The following is a 26,697-nucleotide window of genomic DNA, read 5'->3' as shown; positions in this document are numbered from 1 at the left end:
ACACTTAAATTATTCCTACCCAAAGCCTCATAAATGAAGTAGAATCAGTTAAATGTAATTGCTTTATCTTGTGGTCTTTGTGTTAAAATTTTGATAAATGACAAAAGATAATGTTGATACAAATTGTTGAATCACAATACCATCACCATCAGGAGTAGTTTCTAAGTAAGGATATCATGTGCAACGTGTTTTTTTAAATAATAGAATTCTGCTAATTGGCAAATAGCAAAAGAATAAAACATCCCAGTGATGCTCGTTTCAGAATCAGTAAATCACAATCCTGACAAGGGTGCTAAAGTCATCTTATTTCATCTCTGAAAGCAACATGGACCTTAATCTGTATATCTATCCCAGATACACATATAGTACCAACTCTTAAAGTTCTCTATGTAAAAAAAACTCCACAAACAGCCTCAGTGACACATCCAGTAATTAACAAATATCACTGCCATAAGTAACCTCCTTTATGCTCTATCCTCACTCAACACAGTGGAATATGAACCCTAAATAAATAATCGTAAGCAAAGGCAGGCTTATTCCAACTCAGAAAGCTATACAGTTCTTTAGGGAAATGCCGTCTTATAATATTTTGCATTCCAACACTTACCTGCATGTTTTCATGCATTTTAATATTTTAACATATTTCCCATGAGAAAAAAAATACACAGGTAGCACTTTTATCTCTGTTTTAAAAACATGGACAATTTCTATTTTAATTATGTACAAATTAGTTATTGCAAATTGTAGAACTACAGCATAAAAAAAGACTTTTCCTGGTATTCTCTCTTTTCATTTCACCATGATGCAACTCACTCTAGTGGACAGTTCTTTGGTTATTTATATTTTAATCACATTTCAGTAAGGATTTAGGTTGGAGGGACAGCATTTTCTTAACCAAGATAGTTGTAAATTTTCTTGGATAGACCAGATTATTTTAACCTAATGGGTAATTTCTGGGCATTTTATCTACCTATCCACTCAACAAATATGCTATTGCAGAACATGATTCAAAAGAAGTATGCAATATTGCCTCTGCCTTTGAGTCTCTAATGATAATACTGAAGAGATGACATACATCTGAATGACAGAGGTAAGTCACCACTTGAAGCATTACAGATCTAAGTATCAGATTGTGTAATGTAGATAATACTTGCTGCAAGAGTTCAAAAACTGGGGAAGTTATTATGAGTTCACAAAAATGAACTTAAAGTGGCCTTGCTGAGACACAGTACACCTATAATTTTCATTAAACTATGTAAAATATTGAAAGTAGCAGAGGAAACTTTGTTACATTGTCACTTTACTCATTACTTTAAGTAATGATGAGCAATAGAAGGATTGTTTGTTTGCACCGCATGTTCTCACTCATAGGTGGGAATTGAACAATGAGAACACATGGACACAGGAAGGGGAACATCACACAATGGGGCCTGTTGTGGGGTGGGGGGAGGAGGGAGGGATAGCATTAGGAGATACAGCTAATGTTAAATGACGAGTTAATGGGTGCAGCACACCAACATGGCACATGTATACATATGTAACAAACCTGCACGTTGTGCACATGTACCCTAAAACTTACAGTATAACAAAAAAAAAAAAGAATTGTTGGCTAGATACACAAAACAAGGTAATTTTTCTGTTCCCAAAGAAATGACACCCGGGGGGAAAGGGGAATAAATACTGTTTGCTAGAAAAAAAAGAAAAAAAAAGAAGGATTGTTTGTTTGTTTGTTATTTAATTAAGGAGAGACTATAGAACTAATATTTTAGATGTCTGGCAGCCTTGTCCGAAATAACTCCCTTCTATTTCAAGGATGAACTTAAGGCTGAAATTCCAAATAAGAAGTATTGCCTTAGGAATTCAAAGGAAGTGGCAGACATAAGAGAAACTTTGAAGGAAAAACCAACAGGGCTCAGTGCGTGGCTGGTTATGGAAGAAAAAGAACAGAGAAGGATAAAGGACAACTGGGATCTTGGTTCTACATTAACCAGGAAAATGGAGACTCCTTGCTCACAACACCTCTATAAAAGTGATGAAAAGTCAAGTAAGACTCCTATCCATGGGAAGGTTACTAAAAGAGCCTAACATTCCTGCCTCCAGATTGTGGTCATTGAAGAATTCCAGAGAATTTATTTATACAGTAGGCCCGTGGTCCCTCACCCCAACTACTTCTGCATTTACGAGTTCACACTCATAAAGCCCTGAGTTTAAATCCCTGGTATTAAGAACCCTTGTTCTTTAAGAATTATTTCCTTCTATATGAAAAAGTTCCTAAACAGAATACTATTTCAAGAAGACCCTTGCCAATATCTTTCTTTTTGTCAGTGCATTCAAATCACACATACTCACACAAACTCACAAATACACATTCAAGCTTCCTGCCTTGTAAATTTGAATCCCAAACCACAGGATGTGACCTGCCTTCCGCTTAGGTGGTAATGCCTGTGGCAGTCATTTATACCCCATTTACCTCACTAAAGTAAATTTCACACTGAAATTCTGCACACTATTCTGGTTTTCCCCCATTTTCCACCCTAAGTCACAATCTCTTTTTAGCCCTGAGTACCCCAGCACCTGGAGTATGCTAGAACCCTTTGAGGCCTCCTGAACTCATAAGTCACTATAAATAGCAACAACATCAACTCTCCCATGACACGTGTAAACACGCTATTCATAACATCTCATGGCATGATAACATAGAATAACTATTAGAACAGAATAGCCAGTGGCAACAAGAAATGAATAGTGTAAAATCTGCCATTTGAAGGGCACTTCAAGGTGACTTCAAGAGAGCTGCATTTCAGAAACTCAAGGCTCTCTAAGAGACTTATGCAGTTAACTGGCCAAAGAAGCAGAAGCACCATGACACAGTCCTCTTCTATTCACCAGCATCACAGAGGAATAAACAACAATTATTTGTACCACACAAAACACAACACTGTTGAGCCAACCCATTGCCACCAAAAACACAAGTATGCCAAATATTTTTCCTTTCTGCACAACACTGCCTCCAAATTGCTGACTTGTCCCACCCAACAGCCCTTCTTAACCAGATTAATTTCACAAAGAAAGAGCCAGAAAGAGATCCTTCTTATAAAAGAGAGAACAGCCTATTTGATTTCAGGCGTCCAGAATGGGGGATTACAACTGCCAACTAAATTCAAGGACACCCTTGGTACGCCAAGCCACTTGCTGGTGGCAGTATTCCACACAAAAGAGCGGCTCAAAAGACAGCACCTCTGCCCCTTGAAGTCCTTGTTCCCTTGGTCCTCTCACCTGCCAGCCAACATGCAGACTGACACTCACTGGCAAGATAAGAGGCTGAATTTAGGTTGCTTCTCCCAAATACGCCGTTGGGAGCCAAAAGCCAAGCCGACAGCTAAAGCAAAAGAACACCTAGTGAGAATTTGTGGCAGAAAAGACCAGAAGAGCTTAAAGAACAGTGGTTATTGTTTACAAGGAATTAAGCTCGACAGAGTTTTAGCCTCGAGTTTTTGGCATTACCTGTGTATGATGGATAGGAAAAGATGAGCTTGAAGAAGGCAATCATAGTAACTCAAAATAATAATTGCTGACCATTATTGCTAACTATATGCAGTGCTCACTTCATGTTCAGAATACTATGATTAAAATCGATCATCCCCTTTTTACAAATGAGGAAACTAGAGCACAAAGAAGTTAAGTAAATAACCAAGGTTACACTGCTGGTATGAACTGGGATTCAAGCTCAAGTAAACTGGCTCAAATATGCACTCTTAACCGCTCTGATATGCTCCCTTTCCAGTAAAATTACAACACAAGCGTCCCTTCTGAAAAGGCAAAGTGTAAGTTTTAAAATATTTTTTAATATAAAAAGCTTTTGTACTCAGACCTAAAGACAAAGTACTTCCTCCTACTTATATAAGGTGAAAAATAGAGAAGAGGATGAAAGAGATGGTATAGTTTTATTGTGTTTGTGTTTTGTTTTTTAAACTGGGACAGGTCTACCTCATTTTCATACATTTCCAAAGCCTTTTCTCCTATATATAGATCGATTTTTGAGAATACCAATGGCATGTCGAAAATTAAAGAAACCTTACTTTATGGTATCAAAATTAAGGATCTTGCCTGAAAACATTTTAAAAATCAAGAAAAAGTACAAATATACCCAGAAGTATGAGGTCAGGTTGGGAGGGGTGTGCACTGGGAAAAGGGGAAGTCAAATGACACAACACCAAATATTCTTGGCTCTTATGAAAAGCTACTCTGTTCATTTACCCGGAAGCAGCAAACAAAAGCAGCTGCCCATTTCTCTGTTTCAGTTTCCTGAATATAACTGGATCACCAACCAGCATCCATTGTCCCAGGCTCACAGAACAATGTTCACTAGCATAAATCCGTCAGTTCTGGTACACATCCAAAAAGCTAAAAAAGAATACCACAAGACTGAATGAGTGTCTGTATGGACATACCTAGCACTATGATTCCACAACAGGCAGGACCTGTGTGTGAGAGGCAGTTAGCACCTCCAAGCATGAATGCATGTTCATGCTTGTCAAGAAATATCTTACACATCAGATCAAAATGCTGAACAGGATGTTCTGTTTGTAGCTTTGTTTCCTACCATCTTACACATCTTCAGGATCTCTACAGTCACAAAGTAGCCTGTGATGCCCCCATAAGTATCCCTTGGACACTAACAAAATGGGAGGCACAGAAGCCAAAACCGTCTAGGCTGGGAAGGTGTGCTGTGTTTCCAAAGCCTATCTCAGCCAGGACCACCTTCCCACCCACTTTTTGGGCAACCCTCAGAGGATGGCAGCTGCTAACTTAGAAAAAAAAAAAATGCACAGTGGAGGAGGCAAAAGGATTATTTTTAAGAAAGAGCACAATCTAACTTTTCTCTCAACCACCCACTCCACACCACCTCCTCATTCCCTTGTCTCTCCTGCTTGTTCTTCCATTTCGCTTTCCTTCCCCAGCTTCTCTCTCCCCATGGCTCAGTGCACCACACTCTCACACACGTTTCCTCCTCTGTGTCCCCAGCTGGGACACCAGCTCTGACGCCACCCTGGGAATAGCAGTTGTGAAAGGACTTGGAGCTGCTGCTGAGCTCAGAGGGGGATACGAAGCTAGCTCGCTTCCTCCTCAGAGCTCCAAATGTGTAAAAATCAAACACCCATTTATTCTTTAGAAACCGGGTCTTGACACCAAAGCCATGAAGAAAATAGAAAGCGTTAGGTTATAAACTAAATAAACCTGTTAATTATGTCATCTTCTTAATGTGCCTAAATACTGGAAGATATTTCGTTTACTTCTTATAAATGCCCTTTCATGTTTTTGTAGAGACAGGATCTCACTATATTGCCACGGATGAAGCACAGCAGCTATTCACAGGGGCAATCATAGAGCACTACAGCTTCAAACTCCTGGGCTCTGATGATCCTCCCACCTCAGCCTCTGGAGTATCTGGTACTACAGGCATGTGCCACAGTGCCAGCCCATGCCACCTTAATATGGCTTCTGAAGGGGGGCTGCCTGGTCTGTGGAACTGAGCATTTTTAAGTGTATATGAAAAATTAATGTGCCTTGCGGTTCAGTTTCATCCCTCACCTGTGGTTAACGAGCAGCTCCACACACTTGGGAATTACCTACCCAGACCAAAATCCCACTTTGGCGATAGACAAAATAATGAGGCACTTTCCAAAGTGGGATAATTAAAAGCAAAGTCCAGATTTTATGTGTCAAGGGAGAAAGGCAGGGCAGGAAAATATAAATACGATGTTCCAGGCTTAAAAACAAGAAAATCAGCTGGGTCTCTATCTAGGATATAAGAAATATTTAGACCAATTAAAGCAATGCTTACGTCTTTCTCTGTAGTAATTCACTCGCTCAGTTACTCCTCAATAAACATGTATTGAGAACATACTGCGTGCCAGGCATCGTGCGGCACCAAAGATAACAAAGTGAACAAGACAACCTGATCTTTGCTCTCATAGAGTTTACAATCCAGCATCAGCTCAGGACAAATCTGTAGGCTCTCAAAAATCACATGTTAAAACATATATTCTGAAGGAAACATAAGGCGCTGGGAAAGAATAATGAAGGGGAATCTGCACTAGAGAGAGTAGTAAGGAAAGGACTCTCTGAAGAGGTAAAATTTAAAAGCCAGAACATACAGGAACAGAAAAACTAACCAGGATAAGAATGGGCTGACCATTTCAGGAAGACAAGTTTGCATGGGCAAAGGCCCTGAGGCAGAAAAGGTTTTAGCACCAAGGAACTCCAATATCAATGTATCTGGAGTAAAGTGAGCAAGGAGAGAATGGCACATCACAGGACTAGAAAGACACTGGGCCATGATGCCCAATTGAGGTTTTATTCTTAGAACAATGGGAAGTTTTCAGCAGAGGAAGGAAATGATCCCATTTACACTTTACGATGATCAATGGTGCCTCTCTATGAAGAAATGCTTAAAAAGCAGAGACTGCTGCAGTGTCTATGTAAGAGGTGATGATTCCCTGGACAAAAATGTAACCGCAAAATTGAAAAGGAACAGACAAGTTCAGATCTATTTTAAATGTTGAACCAACAGAAATCATTGAAGGATTGCATATGAGGGTGAGAGCAAGGAAAGAATCAAAGATGACTCCCATCAAGTTACTATTTATATATAGGTTTTTTGGTTTTTGTTTTTCTCAGAAGTATAAGCATCACATCAAGTGCTGCCAGACACATGTGGGAATCTTGTCTTTGGGACATGATATGTCTATGGACATAAGCAACTCAAACACCATAGGTCACAGAACAACAGAAACTGTTACGTGGCTGTTCTTGAGAGACAATAATAGTATAGTAGGCAAGTATTTCATTAAGTCAGTTTTCCCACAACAATTTTGTCATCATGTTGGTGCCAGAGCCCTGTGGCTTCCCCCAGAATCATGGAGTTAAATGTCTTTCTATATCTAGGTGCAAAAACTCTGACTTTTAAACAGAACTGTACCAAATAATTAACTACCAATCCATCAAAGCAGCTGAGGATACACAGCAATTTCTAAGAGAATCTTCATGTCAAATTGGATAACTCACATCAAATATGCCAAAGGCATATTAGTGTATAACATTGATCAGCAGGAACAAAACTATAAAATGCATATTTATAAATAATTTTTTTTATGATCACTGAACAATTTAGTCCTTAACAACTGTCTCTCCATAGGATCCCTTCAGAAAGCCAGTATACAACATAATGCAGTGTTCCCCCAGGAAGAAACCTCTGATGGGAAAGAGGATGGATTGCCTTGTTTATTTTACATGCTGTATTCAAACTGGTCCCCAAATGCCACAGAATGCAACAGTATTCTATGGTTGATACACATGCAGTCTCAGCATCTTCCTGATCTGTTCATTCCTTATGACCTATCTGAGTGCTGCTGGCACTGTTTCCATTGCCCTTCTCAAAAGCTGATATATAATTTTAATCTCAAAATTCCTGGGCCCATTTGTCTAGGTGAGCACCTCTTTACTTTTTAACATTTATAGTGATGATGCACTCTTGTTCTAATCTGAAGAATGAAAGACAAGTTATAAAAGACATAGAGAGAGAGAGAGAGAGAGAGGGTAGACAATCACAGGCACAATGGACAGAACACTTGACACTGGCTCAGGCCTTGACAGAGGGATACAGAGTAAATCGAGATAAACGGTAGTCATTTATTTGGAAAAGAATGTTATCTTTTGTTCCTCCAGACTATTAACTGTGCCATGTTTATGTGCATTTTAAGGCCTTTTCTCAAAACAGACTCCACTACCTTAATCGATATATAAAGGATCCCTTTCAGACAGACTTTCCCCCAGTACTTCCGTAAAAAGTACATAACTTGAGTCTCCTGCCTTCTGGTCCTTCTAAGTCTTAAATTTATTTCAATGCTTTTAATTTAGATTTCGTGATCCATCACAAGCTCTCCTCCAAGCTTCTGTCTTTAATTCGATGGTCCACCTGTATTGCTCCTCTTAGCACCGCACTTCTCTAGCTTCCTAAGCCACCTGCTCAGTTCCAACGGTGAGACTATAAAAAATTCACATCACTATGCCTCACGCCCTCTTTAATTTAACTCTGTAAATTCACTTTTCAACACCCTTGAGCTGTTCACTCCAATTTGGCCTGTCATCACCTGCAATGACTGAACCCCATCTTTATCTGTGCCATCCATAATGCATTTTATTGCAGGGTCCATATTTCTGCAACTGTAGCAAAGACATGAAGAATGTACAGAGCTCTGCCAACATGAAAAGCTGTCACTGTGTAACTCCTGTTGGGGAATCTTCCAAAATTGGCATGTGTTTCTACTGCACATATTCATTCTCAGTTCAGCCACAATATTTGGCCCATGTAGCCAAATATTCTCCACATTAAAGAAACAAAAAGCAACATAAACATACATCTAAACACACAGCCTATCCTATCACTTGAATCCAAGGGTGTTCTTTGACCTCCTGCTATTCTGCTCTTAGTAACACTTTTATCCAGTGTATGACATCTAATACATTCAACATCTTAACAACTATGTCACTCTACAGACCTCTCTTACAGCATGATTTTCCACAATTCCTATTTAAATCACTGACGTGGCTCATAACCTGGTTAAATGTCACCTGTAATGCTGACATTTGGTAAGATATGTAAGTATATAGACATACACTCTCATCTTCACCTACTGTCTCAGTAGGACCTATTTCTAAGCATAAACAATGCAAAAAATTCTTTAAGAGTCTTCCAGTTACTGTTTATTGCTGTAGTTAAATACCATCTGCAATACTACCCTATTACACATAAAAATGTAGAATACACAGCTATGCCTAAACTTTGTCAGGCCTTTTCTGATCAACTCAGAATCTTACCAGATGACCTCCTAGATTAACCTGCCAGTACAAGCAAAGCATCTCCACAGACACTATCCTTTAGAACAGACCATCTCAGGATTACAGTGTCCCTCCCCTTTAGCCACAAGATTCAAAAAGGTGTCCTTCTCAAAGATGTAGGAGTGAGGCAGAGAGAGGCACCAACGCTCACAGAGTACTCACTGAGAGGTTTTAGGATGCTGCTGCTGGATTCATCAGCATTTTCAATATCTGATTTGTCAGAGTAGTTCTCAGAGATTCTCTCCTTTTCCTTCTTTTCTTTGTGCCCTGTCTTTCTCTTGTGACGTCTCCTTCTCCTGTAACTCTTCGGCACATGGACTCCGATGTAAATGGTATGGTGGCCTAAGGAAGGTACACAAATCACCAGTCAGTTCAAACCACATTCTCTACTGCAGATAAATTGCACAAGATACACAGATCAGAAGAAAATGTCTATAAATTCAACATTACCATTCTATATTTGACAAACTCTAGAAAAATAAAATTTCCTCCCAATTTTCAATTAGCTTCAGTATAATTCAAGCTAGTGGTTGACACTAGGACTCTGTGAGAGTGTACTCTAATTCTGTCCAGATAGACTACTTTTGTTTAGGAAAACCAAGGAACATCAAACTGGAAATCAGAATCCTTCATGTTTGTCATACTCTGCCATCAATTAGCTGTCTGACCTTAAGCATGTATCTCTTAACCACTCTGGGCCTCTCATCATTTCTAGGAGAGACTTAAACTGGGTAATCCCTAGAGGGCCCTCCAGTTTCAGCCTTACATGAGTCTATGATTATACCGGGTAGGGTTAGTGCCTGCTGGAAAAGGAGCTGCTGGCACTGCAAAAATAAAGATTTAACTCAAAGTTCAAAAAGTCATTTTGTTGGGGGTAAGGCTTTACATTAAAACTTTTTTTTAACCTAATCAGCAAAATAGAGACTTAGAACTGGGACAAACTGAGAAAAATAAGACATACTTGGAGAAAAGATTTTAGAAATACTCAAACATTCACACTAGGAAACAGCTAAAATGAATGTCAGCTACAGTGCCATTCTCATTTTTCTTTTTTCGTTTCCAAAAGTTTCTAAAAACTGGTTGTTGCAATGATAAAAATAAACCGAGCCCAGCAAAAATTGCCTTGAAGAGAAGGGCATGAGGAAAAAAGATTGTGAAATGCTTTCAGCTCTCTAGATGGAAGGAGCTGCAAAACTGACAAGTGGTATTATTTTTACAAAATCTAATAAGACAAAAAAGAAAGAAACTCAAAGTTCCACATCATTTTTTAAATTGAAAAACTTCTACTTTCACTTTAAATACAGCATAACTTCTGTATTTTAGGAACTACCATTTCAGAAATAATGTGAACATTTTTTTCTGAACTGCAAGTTAGATTAGATTTTCTCATCTATGGGTTTTATTTCCCATTTCTGGAATTATTCCTTCATGACAACTTTGCAATGCAACAGCCAATATCACGTACCTACATGCAAATACATGTACATACAGTATGTATGATACAAACTGTCATGAACTACTTTCCACAATAACCTACGGGGTATATCTAAAAACACCGTAATTGGCAGGGGTGTTTCCTTCAATTGGCAGGCTTAAAAGAATTATATGCTCCTTCAGGAAAGATATTCCAGCTAAGCAACGCAGAACCTAAGTGAATGGGTTAGTATTCAAAAGAAGACATCAGATGCTTGAATGAAGTTGGAGGCATCTTTACATAAAGCAGGACCTCCTTCCCAACACACACGCAGCAACTCAGCTACTACAAAACACAGTGAAATTCTCCCCACAGAATGTGTGCCAGTGAGAAATGTATCATGTCTAACCATTTGCAAGCAAATGGTTCTCATGGGAAAGCTATATTATACTAGGAAGTAGGAAATGTCTCAGAAACAATGTGAATTAAGAAACAGTGTCAATTGTTTCCTGTGCTCCAGTTACTGAGGGAGTCCTGAAGTTTTATCTCAAGTCTCAACAATGTAAGTGAACAAAGCCAACCAATTGCTTCAATAAATCAAACACGAAATGCTTGGTTGTTTTCAAGAAAACACACACAAATTAAGAGGCTGAAAAATTTTTTTAAACCTGTCACATTAAATATTTTCTATTCACCTTATTAAATACGGTGATTAAGCAAAAAATGGTAATTAAGCTACATTGCCATATTGATGTTATTTAGAAAGATTTTTTAAATTATATTTACCCAAATCTGCATAGTACATTTGATCAAATCATTTAATAGACATTCTATATGGGTGAATAAGATGCTAAGGTAAGATTACTGGCTAGGAAGTGTCATCGTTGTCAATCTAATGAAAGAGTTAGGCCAGTTCAGAGAGTGAGCCATCAAACCCTGGAGAGAAATGCACTTGACTTTTTGGAACCTACTTGAATTGTCATTATCACATAAGTGGTGTCATTTTGTTCACATCGTGATGATAGGCATCCTCTCGCAATAGATTTGGTCTATCCCCATTTCCTCCCACTCCTCCTCCTTGGTTTTCCCTGTGCACTTCCACACAGGTATGGGAGCTTTCAGAATTGACACTGCACTGTGTCATGACAGTGCACTGTGTCACGGTGCCCAGAGGCCAAGCAGAAATGTGGTTCCTCTCAAGACATGCCAAATTTTAGGCATTTTAAAATCAGCTTTACTGGGGTGTAATTTATAAACAATAAAATCCACTCATTTTAATGATACAGTCAATGATTTTAGTATATTTACAGAGTTGTGCAACGATCGTCATAATCCAATTTTAGAACATTTCCACCAATCCAAAAAGATCCCTCATGTCCATTTGCAGTCACTCTCTGTTCCCACTACTGTCTAATGCAACCACTCTTTTTTTTTTTTTTTTTTTTTTTTTGAGACGGAGTCTCGCTCTGTCACCCAGGCTGGAGTGCAGTGGCGCGATCTCGGCTCACTGCAAGCTCCGCCTCCCGGGTTCACGCCATTCTCCTGCTTCAGCCTCTCCGAGTAGCTGGGACTACAGGCACCCGCCACCACGCCTGGCTAATTTTTTGTATTTTTTTTAGTAGAGACGGGGTTTCACCGTGGTTTCAATCTCCTGACCTCGTGATCCACCCGCCTCGGCCTCCCAAAGTGCTGGGATTACAAGCGTGAGCCACCATGCCCGGCCTGCAACCACTCTTGACCATTTTTTAAAACTTTTAGTGATGGCCTCTGCAAAGCTATCATTGTCTGGTACTCATATGGCAATGAACTTTTTGTAGATATCCTTACAGCACAATAAAATACAATATTCCCTGGATGAGGAAGATATTGCCTTCCAACAACTGCCAGAGGAAATCAAGCCACTGGACTGAGCAATTCAAAACTTAAAGCATCCTCCTCCTCTCACACATGATTGGTAACTAAATTTTCCTTTTCTGTCTTGTGTTCAGGTAGAGGACAAGGAACATGGTTCCATGGTTAAGCAAACCTTGAGGGCCTCAGTGGCAGTGCTTGCTGCTCCATCAGTCACTTCTCAACATCTCTCACTTCAGCTTCCTTGCCTATAAGAAGACAGCAAGATAGCCTTGCTTTGGTGGATGGAGTAATATAGACATGCTGTCTCAAAGGGACAATCAAATACTTAACAACCTATATGTGCCAAGTAACCAAAATACCGAAAGTAAAATGAGCTGCAATGGAAGCTTTCTCACTGCCCCCACAGAATACTTGTCATCATGATCAATAGAAGCATCATTACTGTTGAAAATATGCTATGATTGATGAGAATATCACATGTGGATCTCAGTATTTATTTTCATTAAAATCTCTTTACCTCTTTAAGGGATATGTCATGAAGACTGATGACTATTTTTAAAATTATAACTTATAAAATGACTGCAAGCTCTTAGGGGAGTCACAAAGCTGAGGGTATAGTATTGTTTTCCCTGTAATATGAAAAGGAGAAACTTGACAGACAAGCTTTCCAACCCAGCAAGGGACTACAAAACAGTAAGACCATTAAAGAATCAGGGATAGTTAACCTGCTTCTTATACAGAACTTTTTAGGCTAAAAAAAAAAAAATTCTCCGCTAGAAAACTCAGGAAATACTGCTTCCAAAGACAATGTAAAAAGGAGGAGTGGAAAAAAATGTTAAGAGCTATAATGTATGAGGAAGAAGTGATTGTTTTAAATGTTATCAAAATAAATGTTACATTCTTGCTACTGAAACTTCATGAAGTAAAACTACTGGAATCTACATTTGACAGTGTTCATTTAGGTGTGCTGTCAAAGAGCATTCAGTCCTTGATTTGGCAGTGGCTTCAGTATCATGTGTTCAAATAAATACCCTGCATGCCTTTCTCTGACAGATGGTGCAAGTTCCCAACAAACTCTAAATATCTTGGGAATATCTCCCAATCCTTTCCACAGCCAGTACTACTGGAAAGAAAACATGGCTTTCCTGGGTATCTCTGAATGTCAGAAATGATCACTACGTGATTTCTTGTTTCTTCCCATCCTTACATGCTCCACCCCAGTTGCAAGTAGGAAGTACTATGATGTTAACTCATCCAATTATCCCAATTCCTGAAATATTTCTAACCTAACTTCATACTTCTCATAGTTGCTATAATGTTTTCTGGCAAACAGAAAACTTACACTTAGTAACTCTGGAGCCATTCAAATTAAGGCAGCTTTCACAAATATACATTTTGCTACCAAGGATGATTTAACACCTTGAAGTATGAAAACCTTCAAGCCAGAAAAGGGTTTTAGATCAGCCAAACTACAAATTCTATAGCTGAGTGGATGGTTAACAACATATGCCTCTATATGTAAGATAGATCTATTAGCTCCTTCCTGGGAAACATGTTGCTGTTTACTGTACATACAGATGATAGCAACTATTTAGTGAATGCTTACAAGCATGCCAGGCACTGCGAGGTGTTTTATATCTACCTTCTCATGCAATCCTGCTCCTATCCCCATTGCACAGGTGCAAAAACCAGTTTGAGGAAGCCAAAGACATTATAACCAGTTAACTTTTTATGAAGTGTTCTCTTCATAAAACCCCATAGGAGAAATATGTCTCTGTTCTCAGTATCAAGACTAGTAGAGTGCTTCGTCACTCCTTGGATGGTGTGTTCTGTAAAACATACTAATTTATATCATAAATTTAATAACTTATTATGTCACCTTCCTCATTGACTGCTAAAAAGAGAATAGACAAATCTTAGGCAAACCCATAGTGAATATATAGAGTTTCATGATATGCATTTTATACACTAACCTCACTCTTCCAACTTTTCAACAGTCACTTTCCCTTCACCCTAAACCTTTTTGGAATAAGGTAGTATATAATTTTTCAACCTGATATGTCAGTACTGTACTCTATCTAAAGGATCACCAAAGGACAGGTAAAACCTTTACCCAGAAGTCTACCTTTCCCCACCTCCCACCATCCATCCCCTACCTCCAGCCTCTTACATACATCTCTAATTAAACACTGAGGGATGTTCCAGATTTGATTTATAGCCACACTCTTACTCTTTCAGCTGAATTTCTGTTCTCTCAAGTTCAAAGCAAAGATTCTACAACATGCAGTATTTTATATACTTCTTTCAGAACTAATCAGCAATATTCCCAAAATATGAGTTAAATACTGCCTTCCCTGGCTTATTTAACATAACCTGGTCTTCTGCCAAGATGCCCAAGACATGTTGTAGCTATTGCCAAGAAGAATGTAGGTAGAACAAAATTAAGAGATTTATTTTTTTTTTATTAAGAAAAATGTAGAAGAGGCAGAGACCCTGGATAAGTGACAGATTATAAAAAGATGCTGCAAAGACTTTACTTGTTGGACCAAAAAAAAAATCTCAGTTAAAAGTATATGCATAAGAAAAATTAAACCAAACTATAGTATCAAGTCCAGGCACAGTGGACACTGTGTGGCTGACACTTTTATTTAATAAGAAATGGACAAGTATGTATAATCCTAAACGCTTTAATAAAATACAAGTAATTTTTTTTTTTGAGACAGAGTTTCACTCTGTTGCCCAGGCTGGAGTGCAGTAGCACGATCCCGGCTCACTGCAACCTCTGCCTCCCCAGTTCAAGTGATTCTCCTGCCTCAGCCTCCTGAGTATTACAGGCATGTGCCATCAGGCCCAATTAATTTTTTTTTTGTATTTTTAGTAGAGGTGGGGTTTCACCATGTTGGCCAGGCTGGTTTCGAACTCCTGACCTCAAGTGATCCACCCACCTCGGCCTCCCAAAGTGCTAGGATTACAGGCACGAGCCACCACGCTCAGCCAAAATACAAGTAATTTGTTAGCTTATTATTCTCAAACCCATAAGAGTGTCCATAAGCAGCTCTAATAAGATACAAGCAAAGTAACACTGCTAATTTACTGGTATAAATACCAGCTCACGAAAAGAAAACCCCCTTCAAAAAGCACAGTGTAATTCTGCAGTTACCAGGGGGTAAACCAGCCCTTTACGAAATTTTGCATGAGGGTCCAGACTCAGAACAAGGGATGATTTCTATTTTTATATATTGGATAAGGATAATTTTTTACATAAAAAATAATATATGTGTTTATTAATAGATAATTACATATTACATATGTAATTTATGTACAGATAATTTTGAATACTGATGAGTATTTTAATTTTAATGCTACCAATTACACAGGACCAGGCATGCAAGCAAATGGCAAATGTGATGAAAAACAGGGAAATACTTTTCTTCCCACTGAACTGCACGGGAATTTTATATACTGAAAGCCTCCTAGAAATCCTCAAGGCAACCTGAGGTTCCCCAAGCAAGACTGATAAGAAATCTTAGCTTGTTACTTGAGGTTCATTGAGCACAGCACTATTAATATTTAATATTTGATGATGATAATAAGTGATAATCTCTAGGCAAGAACTAAGAGCTACAGAATAAAAGGTCTCAAAGGAGACACAAGCTTATGATTGTTAGCTAGGCTCCTGTCCTTTAGCTCAGCAAACGTATGCATCTGTCTTCCAAGAGCTCATTTTTAACAAAACAGTTCTATTAATTATAGACTTAGATGAAGGTGAGCTAAGACCACACACTGAAGTTAAGCTTCCTTTGAAGTTTCCATTATTAATGGCTGATAATAAAGGCAAAAACTGACTGGCACTCTATAAAGTCTGAATTAGTGAATATGTTTATAGAAATACAACTTTATTATGTTCAGTAATCATCAATTATTTGAAAAGATCTTAGCTAGAAAAACAAGAATTTCCCCTAAAGTTACTTCAGGAATCTACCTTAAGGAATTAACAGAATTAGAAATCAGGTTACCCTATGTAAACTGCAGTTCCTGAAGAGCTTTTCAATCTTCACAGTTGATTCTCCAAAATAATGTTAACTTTGCTCTAGCAAAACCTTTAAATCCATATCTATAGATAACAAAACATATCTATATCTATGTAATTGTATCTATATAATTGTATCTATATAGATATAAATTTACCTATACAAATATCTATATATCTATCTCTATATAATCTTTATAGAGAGATTATATATAAATATATGTTTATTTAATGCACAATCTGAATTAAACATAGTCTCCCACTGTGTCTGGTACACAAAGGTGCTCTGTAAATGTTGATCCTATTTCTCCCTTCCCTTCTCAAAGGAGAAAAAACACAGCACAGTTTTTTCTCATTCCCACCCACCTCCAGCCCTGATAATAACTAACTTGTGAACACTCTTTGTTCTCCAGAACATTCACCTAGAGGAGGGCAAAAGAGTCAACCTCAGACCTATTCTTACCTTGTCCCTTAATCGGCAGTTTTAGCCATCCTACAGAGTTGAGCTCTTCAACAAAGGCAGCACCTTCCATAACCTCAATCTTCCCTAACTCTGTCCAGAAGCAAGGGCTTGGCAATCTCCACCCTGATTTGGGCAAAGTTTCCCCCAGAGCTTTTAATGGCTCACTGTCAATCCGCAGGAAACAGGTCTGTAAGTCCTTTTACTTGCTCCGACGAGACAGAGTAGAGCCGAAAGGCCTAGGAAGGCCAGCACTAGGCAGAACACTGCTCAGAGTGAAAAGGAGCCACCCAACGGGAAGACATGAACCCTCCACTTATCCCGACACCCAGAACCACCCCACACGAGCTGCTGCATTGTAATATGCAGTACACATGCCGTCGGACAAAATCCACCTGTGAGCCAAACACAGAACTGATAGTTTCCATCATTTCTCTTTGGTCACCATTTGCACAACTGAATGGGAAGTAGGGTTGGAAGATAAAAAAACAATAGCTAATTCAGCAGTCATTGATAACTGGATTTGCAATTGCAGCCAGAGAGGCAGCTTAGAGAGACACATAAACGCACACGTTCACACTCTCATTCCAACCACATTGTCCATCTCTGACTCTGTTATGGCTTCTCTTCTTGCAGTGGCCTAAGCCCTGGCTGGGCAATAGGATGAAGAGTCCTTGGTTGCTACAGACAGGTAATCTGCAATATAGTCAACACACTCATGGCTAATCACGTATCAATTATTTAATATAATATATAAATATTCAATATAATTTTAATATATGTTAATCTATTATCATAATTATATATCACATACGCAAATATTACATATGGTTATATATCTTGTATTAGTAGATGAACATCTTTTTAAATATTATATATTATATAAAATATTGATGTAAATATTTAATATATTAAATATTAATTTATATTTGTTATAAAATATAAAGTTCACATTATTCCCTTCCCTCATATACACATATGTAGGTAAATGAGATGTAGATAATACCATAGGGCTATAACAATCACCCAGAACTAGGAAAAGTGCTATGACAGACTTCTGTTAACCTAGAATCCCAGAATCTTCAGTATTGTGGTTTTCCACATGCACCCAGGAAAAAGAGGGACGACATTCATTGACACAGCAGCACATAATCATACTTTTAAAGTGGCCTAAAAATCACTTTAACTGGTTCAGCCTCTTCATTTACCAATGATCTAACTAAAGTCAAATAGGCAGTTAATGATGTATAGAGGCTAGGACTCCTAGTGTCCCTGGATATATAAGCCTTCCTTTCCCATTTTTCCACTATCATGGTACCAGTCCTCCACCCATCCCTCCCATCCACTGTCTGGAAAACACAGCCAAAAGAATAATAACGATTAATCCTTTCAAGTTAGTAATTATTAAGCAGGGAAAAATGGGCTCAGGATTCTCTGGAAATGTTTGTCTTAGAGATATAGAATAACAAATTGAAATCCACAACCCTTAGTTCCATAAACTGCTCCAAAACATGACAATGTTCTAGCTGGGACATCTGTCTTCCCACTTACTACTAGGGGTCACTCAAATGCTGAGGCCAGTCTTGTGTCTTCTTTCCCTCTCACCTCTATGTAAGCTCTGTCAACGCCTTTTATTCCTTTCAGTTCTTTCCACTTCCTGTTCTTCCAGGTGCTTCTCCTAGTTCTCATCCATCTCCCTACCTAAATTCCTTTTCCTCTGCAGAGGGAATCAACCTCAAGCACACTCTTTTGGGATGAGCACAGCCTTGGGAAAGTCAGAACACCTGGATCCTTGTCCCAGTTATTCCAACTCCTACCAATGTTACCTCGAGCAAATCATTTAACTTCTTCATGGTTCCTCTAGCCATCTGTAAGCTGAGAATGTTGAACTAAATTTTCTCTAAGATCCTTTCTAGTTCTAAAACATCTATAATAATTCTAAATATTTTAATTAGTTAAGTGAAGTGCAGCACATAGAGGGAAAGGCTAAAAGTTTTCTAGCATCACCTCAAAGTCTCTTCCTAACTTCTCATAATGATAGTTTTCTCTTGGGCACTCTTATTCCCAACTAACCATGACACCCACATTGTTAACAAAAGTTACCAATCACCTTCTTTTTGCCAAATCCAGTAGCTACTATTTAATCCTCATCTTACCAGACTTCAAGGCAGCATTCAGCACTGTCAATCGCTAGCTCCTTATTAAAAGCCCTCTTCTCGGCCTCAGAGGCTTCACCCTCTTCCCAGTTTTCCTCCTACTTCTATGACTGCACTTTGTTAATCTCCAAATTTTGGCACTTGCAGAGCCCAATCGAGTCCTCTTCTCACTCCATTCTTTGACCCTGGGCAATATCATCCATTCCTATGGCTTGAAATGTTAGCTATATGCCTAGGACTCCCAGATTCATATCTCCATCCCTGTCCTGCCTTCTTAGTTCCTGCTTGTATAGTCAACTACTGGCTTCAGAGTTCTACTTTGATATCTCACAGGTGCTTCAAATTCAATATATACAAAAGGCTAAACTCCTATCATCCCCCACCACTCTTCCTCCACTGTTCCCCATCTTACAAAATGGTACATGATCCCCCAAATTGCTCATAGCAGAAATCCAGAGGCAGCCATCCCCAGCCATACATCCACCCATCAATTCAACACACTTGTCTCCATCTTTTTTGTCCCCACTCTTTTCCAACCCAAAATCATCCCTCAGTTGAATCTTGGCAACAGCCCCCAAACTTCTGTCTTTGCCCTCCTGGGACACTGTCTCCATCCAGCAGCCAAAGGAATCTTTTCTAAAATACAAATTTGGTCTTATCACTTCCTTGCTTAAAACCCTTCTGCAATGTTTCCTTAGTGCACACTCAATAAAATGCTAATATTTAGCATAACATAAAATACCTTGAGTTATCTGGGTCCTATCCACCTCAGAACTCTCTCCCTGTTCACATGGTCCAGCTACTGTAGCCTTATTTCTGTTTCTCAAATGGGCCTACCTCTTTCTCACCTCTGGACCTTCACAAATGCCTGCTGGAATGCTTCCCTGATTCTTCACCTAGCAAATTCCTTTTCCACTTTTAGGTCTCAATTTAATGTTATTCCATAGGAGATATATTCCCTGGCCTTCCAAGTAAACTCACCTATGTGAGTTTACACCTATGTATGTGATACATCTCTAAAATTGTATGTGATACATCTCTAAAATTGTATGTGATACATCTCTAAAATGTATGTGATACATCTCTAAAATTACCATATCAACTAAACTTGTGTCCTTACCTAATGGCTGGTTTATTTGACTAAATAATAATCATGGTCCTAGTTACAATGTTATCACATTCAATGATACACATAAGCCTGGAAAAGCAACATATTAGAGGTCACACCTACAACTGTTCTTACCATTTTGATAGGCTTAAAGAAATAAAAAAAGCACGGTCCATCGGTTACTTAAATTTAGTAAGAAGAGTTAACATAAGTACTAATTAACTGATCTGTTGATTACCAGACATCAGTATTAGCTTTAGTCTGACAGTGTTCTGCAGTCACAGCAACCACTGGTGAGAAAGTGTTGCATATAAAGATAAATTACATGCAACGATTACCTGCAAAGGAGATAATACCTTAAATTTATGGGGTTAATCCTGGGAGATTTCAAATTGCTTTACTTATATTCCTAGAAAAACTAGGAGATGAGAGGTGCAAATTCTATCTCCTTGTACAAAAAACTGAGATTCAGAAATTAAGTAACTTCTTAATGGCTTACTGGAAGTATCAAGGTATTTTTCAGGTATTATCCAAAAATTCTTAGAGCATTTCTAGTAGGTGGCTAAGAAGATGGGTTACTCACTGCACTTTGCATGAAGGAACCATAACCACATGAAAATGATTTGCCTTATATTATCCAGAAAGGCAGTGGCAGACCAGGAACAGAAAAAGGTCCTGAGGCTACTGGTCCACCACCATGTTCTCTAAACCATAGAACAGATGGAATAAATGCAAGTAAAAACTTGAATAATCAGATACTAATTTAATTTACCAAACGCACGTATCCATTAGATTCAGTCATGGGCTTTCATTCTACCTTGAAGACATTTTCTTTATTTTTCAATAGGAATCAAATTTCCTGTTGAAAATTTAATAATCAATTGGGGGTTGGGTAGTGATTTAACCCATCTATAACAATGTAATTCCATTCCTCTAAAGCTGATATACTGGCCAATATTACTAAAATTTAAAACCTCTTTTTATTCCCGGAAGTTTTTGGCCTGGTAAAAGTTACTGAGCATTCCACCATGAAAATAGTCAATAAAATAATATTTCATGAGGTCTAAGTAGAGTCTGTTCTTCCAAAAATCAGCAGAGTATGAAGAAAGGTACACACATTGGATATAGCCCTTTGGATAGCTGCCTTCTAATTCTAACTCTATGGAAAGGCAGAAACAATTTAGCAGATTTGAAAACTTTTTAGCTATTCAGAGAAATGAATTATTTAAGTCATCTATACTGCTGATTCAGTGGATGTCACTCACCACCCTCACTACCTTCACCTTTCATCCCACCTGGCAATCAGCAGATCCAGGGATGAATGCTGGAACCTCCCGTGAACCTATGCCATTGCAGGCTCTCATCTCAGTCACCTAAATGCAATCAGCCAAAAGACTAAAATAAAATAAAACAAAATAAAATAAAATCTCACCAGCAAGCTCATGACAGCAACAAGAAAGCCTCAACTGATCTTTATTATATTCTTATTTTACTCACTCTCATCAGGCCCAATTCTCAGTTCTCCCAATGATTTTTAATCTTGTGGTGATAAAAAAGGGGAAATATTTAGTTCAAGTTAGAATATATAGTAGTATTTCTACACTGTTGCATAATCTCATTTAATTGGCACCTAAATTACATAATGGCCAGTAGGAAGCAGAATTATTCTAGTCTATGTGGCAGACAAGGAGAAATGCATTTCTATATGCATGTTTAAATACATATACACATACTAGACTCTTGAATCCTTCTCACTGGCAGAAAAACACTACATTCTTGAATCCGTTTTCCAAATGAAGCAACATTGCAGGCTTTATTATACAATGGACAAGCATTTGTATTTTACCCAGTATACAATTATGGTTAATATCTCTCTTCTTGGAAAAAAAGACAATTTAACAAATTAAGGATAATGTGTATCAGAGCAGTCTAACTGTGAAAATTAGATTTCATACCCAGAGCTTAAAGGATGAGAATGAGTCCAAAGGGAAACAGAGAGTAAGCCTTGGGAAGTTTCACTGGATCATTCTGGCTTTAGTTTTCCAATATAAGAAGCAGTAGGTAAGCATGGTTAGGAAGGCAAAGGCTAGATGTAGGGAGAAATGAATTAAGCAAGTAAACAATATTTACGCCAGTAACAATTTGTAGAAAAGATTATAATAACCAAAGAAAATTATTGGTGAGGCTGTATCCATCAGAAAGAAAAACAACAGACAGTGGTGGAGTATAAAGCACTCTTGTTCCTAATGCCAGGTACAGCAGCAATTGCTGTTGGAAGTTCTTAAGAGTTCTAAGGTGAATGACATGCTCCATTGTTCCCATTTTACGAAGAGAAAAAATCCACAATCTAAACTATAAGTTGCTTCCTTCACCTGTGCAATGATTTGGCGATAGAGCAAGTTTTAAATTTTTATTCTCAAACTAATACTTAGTCCCTCTGCTTTGACAACACATGAATAAAATAAACAATAGAGACTCCCCAAAATAAATATCAAACAACATGTCTCACCAATATGACCAGACAAAAAGCTTCTAAAAAGAAGCTCAATCTATAGACAAAACTGCTATAAGTGTACTATTTAAGAATTTCTGGATCTTTGCCAAACACAACGCAAGTACCAAGTGCAATTTGCTATGGCTTATTGCCATCAAAGAACACCAACACCTAGGATAGGAAATGGCTTCAAGAGGGCTTTGGCCGATACTATACTACCAGGGAATTCTCTACAGTTGGAAAATTCTCAAATTCTCGGAAGAAATGTCTGATTCCAGTTTCAAAAACACATGGAACTATCATCAGCCTTCCTTGAAGTGAAAGAAATCTATATATAAATATTTAACTTCCCTGACACAGCAAGAGGTGTCAAGCAGCTACAGAGCTAAGTGCTGCATACTTGAGGACCTCTGGCCAGCGTTCAGCTGAGGCCATGAGGAGAAAGGAGCAGGGAGTTGGGAAAGGTCTGTATGGGCTCAACCTGTTCTGGGAAACCTATGTTACTATTCAAGTACCAACTTTTAAAAACCTCACTGTATTTCTTTTAAAGCGGGCCAATGTGTGGATACATTGTTTCCTTTTAAGAAGGCTTTTCCTTTAGCAGTATTTGCCCAAGAGTTTCCTCTGTACACACTGTTTTCTGAGCAATTAGAGTGAACAGCAGAGAAGAGGTCAGCAAAATGCAACCGGACACTTATATCCAGTGCTCAGAATAGCCCCAGTCCCAACTTGGCCCCTCCCTTCCCATCCGATAGGTTTTCATTCACTCCTTCTCAGAAATTACGTTTTATACCATTGTAATTATTAAAAAATGTCTACCAGGCCCCACTTTTTTTAGAAAAAAAATACTACCTTCTCCAGTACACATGAGTAGATCATCATCATATCCTCTAGCAAGAAATAGGTTTAAGTCATGATTTCATGTCTGTAAAATGTTGAGGTCTTGACTTCCAAAAAGACAAAAGCCACCATTTCATCATTTTAGTCTCTCTCTTCAAAAAACATAGTAGGAGAATGAAAAAGTTTGATAAAGCAGAGGTGTTTAGGACCTTCTTTTTCTTATCAGTATAAATATATAAATGATATAAGTATGTCAATGATCTTTGCAAAATCAAACAGAAGTAATACCAAGGATAAGATGAGAGGCTACATCATTTCATTAGAATAAGAGTACTAAGATAATAAAACTTTTTTCTTTTTCTTTTCTCTTTTCTTTTTTTGAGGCAAGGTATCACTCTGTCACCCAGGCTGGAGTGCAGTGGCACAATCACAGTTCACTGTAGCCTTGATCTCCTGGGCTCAAACGATTCTCCCACCTCAACCTCCCGAGTAGCTGGGACTACAGGCATGCACCACCACACCCAGCTATTTTTTGTTTTTATTTCTCTGTAGACATGGGGTTTCACCATGGGGTTTTGCCATGTTTTCTGGGATGTTCTTGAATTCCTGCCCTCAAGTGATCCTCCTACCTTGGCCTCCCAAAGTGCTAGGATTATAGGCATGACCACCACGTCAGGCCTTGAGAACCAAATTTCTAACAAAAAAATTTTAAAAATATGTAAGAGGATTATACAAAGTGATTCTCCATATGCTTTATTTAGTTTATGTTATACATTTATTTATTCATTCTTTCTTTTAACAAATAATTAGTGAATATCTACCCTGTCCCAGACCCTGACATACATTCTTTACTTTTCCTGAAAGCACTCCTCCTGTAAACTCCATGCATTTTCAACAACACTCCCTCTTAATGTCCATCAGTAGACATGCGAATTTGTAGAATTATTCTTCCATTGGGACAGATGGGTGCATACTTCCCACTGCATTAAGTTTTGAATGGAAGACGAAAACCAGCACAATACAGCATAATAGCTCTAGGAGAGTACTGACCAAGCCTCAAAAATGGAGACACATTTCAACCAATACTGTGTTACTGCATTTTATAGTTTCTGAGTTGTTGGTTGAACTTGATGTTAAGAAGAGGCCCCTCCTCATGAAGTCAGAGTTGCCAAGGTCTGCTGGGAGTTACCTAACCTTGCAGAGCCAAAGCCTTATCTCAAAGGATAAGGTGGAGTTTGCTCTTTTCCCCTATTGCAAAATATGAAACTATTAAGTAATCTGTTTATATCATACAGATCCAAAATCCTGGCTGGCTTTTTTAAGAATAAAACATCCATAGGATTTTCTTCTGTTTTTGGAAAAAGCTACCTGGGACTGACTCTTCCTATCTCAGTCTTCATTCACGCTATGTAATCAGCAATTTCCCCCGTCCACGTTTGAAACGAAAAGCGAGTTGTTGTTCCTCGTGGTCAACACTTCTGGATCATTCTGGTAATGTTAATTTGTCATCTACAGGCCAATTCTGTGGAAGCGTGGAAGGGCCTGGGTGGGAGCTGGGGCATTTTGATAAAGAAATAAATATGAGTATCTGAAATACTGACATTTTAAAATGAGTTATCCACAGTAACCACTCTCCTCCTAAAAATGTTAACTTTACAAAATCACGCATAGCACAAGGTAACCAGTGGAAGAGTGGATTTAAAGGCTTCTATTTATTTTAAAGATTAAAATTGGCACTTGGTTTCATTTTGAAAGAGTATCTCTTTAAGCCATTAACACATGAAGAAAATTATGTGACAATGAGGTTTAGGCCTTTAAATATATGCCACATAGATAAATTCATTATTTAAACAGATGACTCCTCTTCTGACTCACTCTATGCTTAGTGAGTTTTGCAGTTGACGGTTTTCTATTAAGTTTTTAGAATGTGGATTAAGTGTCATGCCACCCACTGAGAGTAAAGTTGAACAAGGTGAACTGAGGGTGTGGTTTGAAGTCTCTCTCCTCAGAACCACAGCATTCGAAGGAACTAAGAGAGAATATCTGGCTCTTCTTGCCTTCAGGTTGAGCTGAATCCAATCACCCCAAATTAGGGGACCCTAAGCATTTTTAAAGCATGAATATTTCAAAGTAACAAGAACTATCAGACCTTAGTTACTTTAATAATCACTTATTGGGAGTACATCTTATTTATGCAGATAACTGTAAAAAACAAAGTTTTATTTTAAGTTGACTTTGCCAAGACTGTTTACAAACATTGTAAACTTGTATGTTTATCCTAGAAGCAAGAGAAATAACTACTTTCATAAAAGGAAATGTAAATAATAATATAAAGTGTTCCAGCTCCTTGCCTTTTGAATTCTGACCCTTAAAACTGAGGCATTCACTTCTGCCATAAATGTGCCAGGAAGCTACTTTAGAACAGAGGTAACAGTTTTCTTTTCTTCAAATACACTCCTCTCTATGCAATTAAAAATATGAGATGGACTCATATCCTTGGGAAAAAACATTCCCCTCAAAATGTGAATACTTCTTAGAGGTCTGTTTCTTCATTCTCAATCACTGGAACCATGGATGTGCCAAAAAACCCCTGTCCATTTCAACTATTTTATACTATCACCTAGAGCTACTATAAAAATCTAAGACCTCCCACCCACACCAGTAAAGCAAGGTGAAAAAGGGGGAGGGTCAATTGGGAGAACACCAAATTAAAAATGAAAAATTTTGTTCATTTCTAATGAACAATTACTATAATTTCAAGGCTAGTACTGTAAGACAGTCAGCACTGTTGAAAGTTACCCACAAAATAATCCATAAGCAATCTTCTTATGGGGCTCAGGACTCAGCAACAGGCAACTATCTGAGCATGTCTTGGAAGAAATGTAGTCAGCTCAGGTGCCAATCAACATGAAAGACAGTCACTAAAATAGAGGTCTCATAAAAACAGGAAAATACACAAATCCACTTGGGAGGTTTAATCATCACAAAACCAACACATTTCTTGAATTTTACAGATGTTTCTACCACCTTTGGTTGTATTTCTGTTTCTTCTTAAAGAATCCTGGCTACAGATTTGTGTGCTATTCATTTATGTTGTCGTCTCAATTTTGTGCTTGAAAATCAAGGGAAATACTTCAGGAAATGCACTTCTTAGTCAAAGCCTTAAGAAACAGTATACAATATCCTATTGCAGTAGAGTACTGCCAATCCTGCAGACCTTACAAACTCAAGAAGTGATTTACATCTCTTGTAAACCTAGCTAGAACATTTTTCTCAAAGGAAAACATACGCACACAGTATATGTCACTCCCAAGCTTTTTCTGCTTCAATTGTCTTAAAACTATAGGCTATTTGCTCAAAGCTACATTATTTCTTATATTCATATGCTATATCTCCTCTTTGCTTGTATCTCCTCTTTGCTGGTATCTCCTCTTTGACAC

At 38.2% G+C, this 26,697-nt stretch overlaps 1 protein-coding gene across 6 annotated transcripts in view; it reads right to left on the bottom strand.

Moving 5' to 3' along the window:
* The window catches only part of SLC4A4 (solute carrier family 4 member 4), a 509,200-nt gene that overhangs the window by 304,485 nt on the left and 178,018 nt on the right, over positions 1-26,697 (bottom strand). For all 6 annotated transcript variants that reach the window (XM_030818970.1, XM_030818971.1, XM_030818972.1 and 3 more), the window contains one exon: positions 9,064-9,243. In XM_030818970.1, the coding sequence (XP_030674830.1) occupies positions 9,064-9,243 (180 nt within the window). The remainder of the gene's footprint in view (positions 1-9,063; positions 9,244-26,697) is intronic.

This window comes from Nomascus leucogenys, chromosome 9 (genome assembly GCF_006542625.1).
Source record: "Nomascus leucogenys isolate Asia chromosome 9, Asia_NLE_v1, whole genome shotgun sequence".
Classification (NCBI taxonomy): Eukaryota; Metazoa; Chordata; class Mammalia; order Primates; family Hylobatidae; genus Nomascus; species Nomascus leucogenys.
This window is presented reverse-complemented; position numbering and strand designations above follow the sequence as displayed.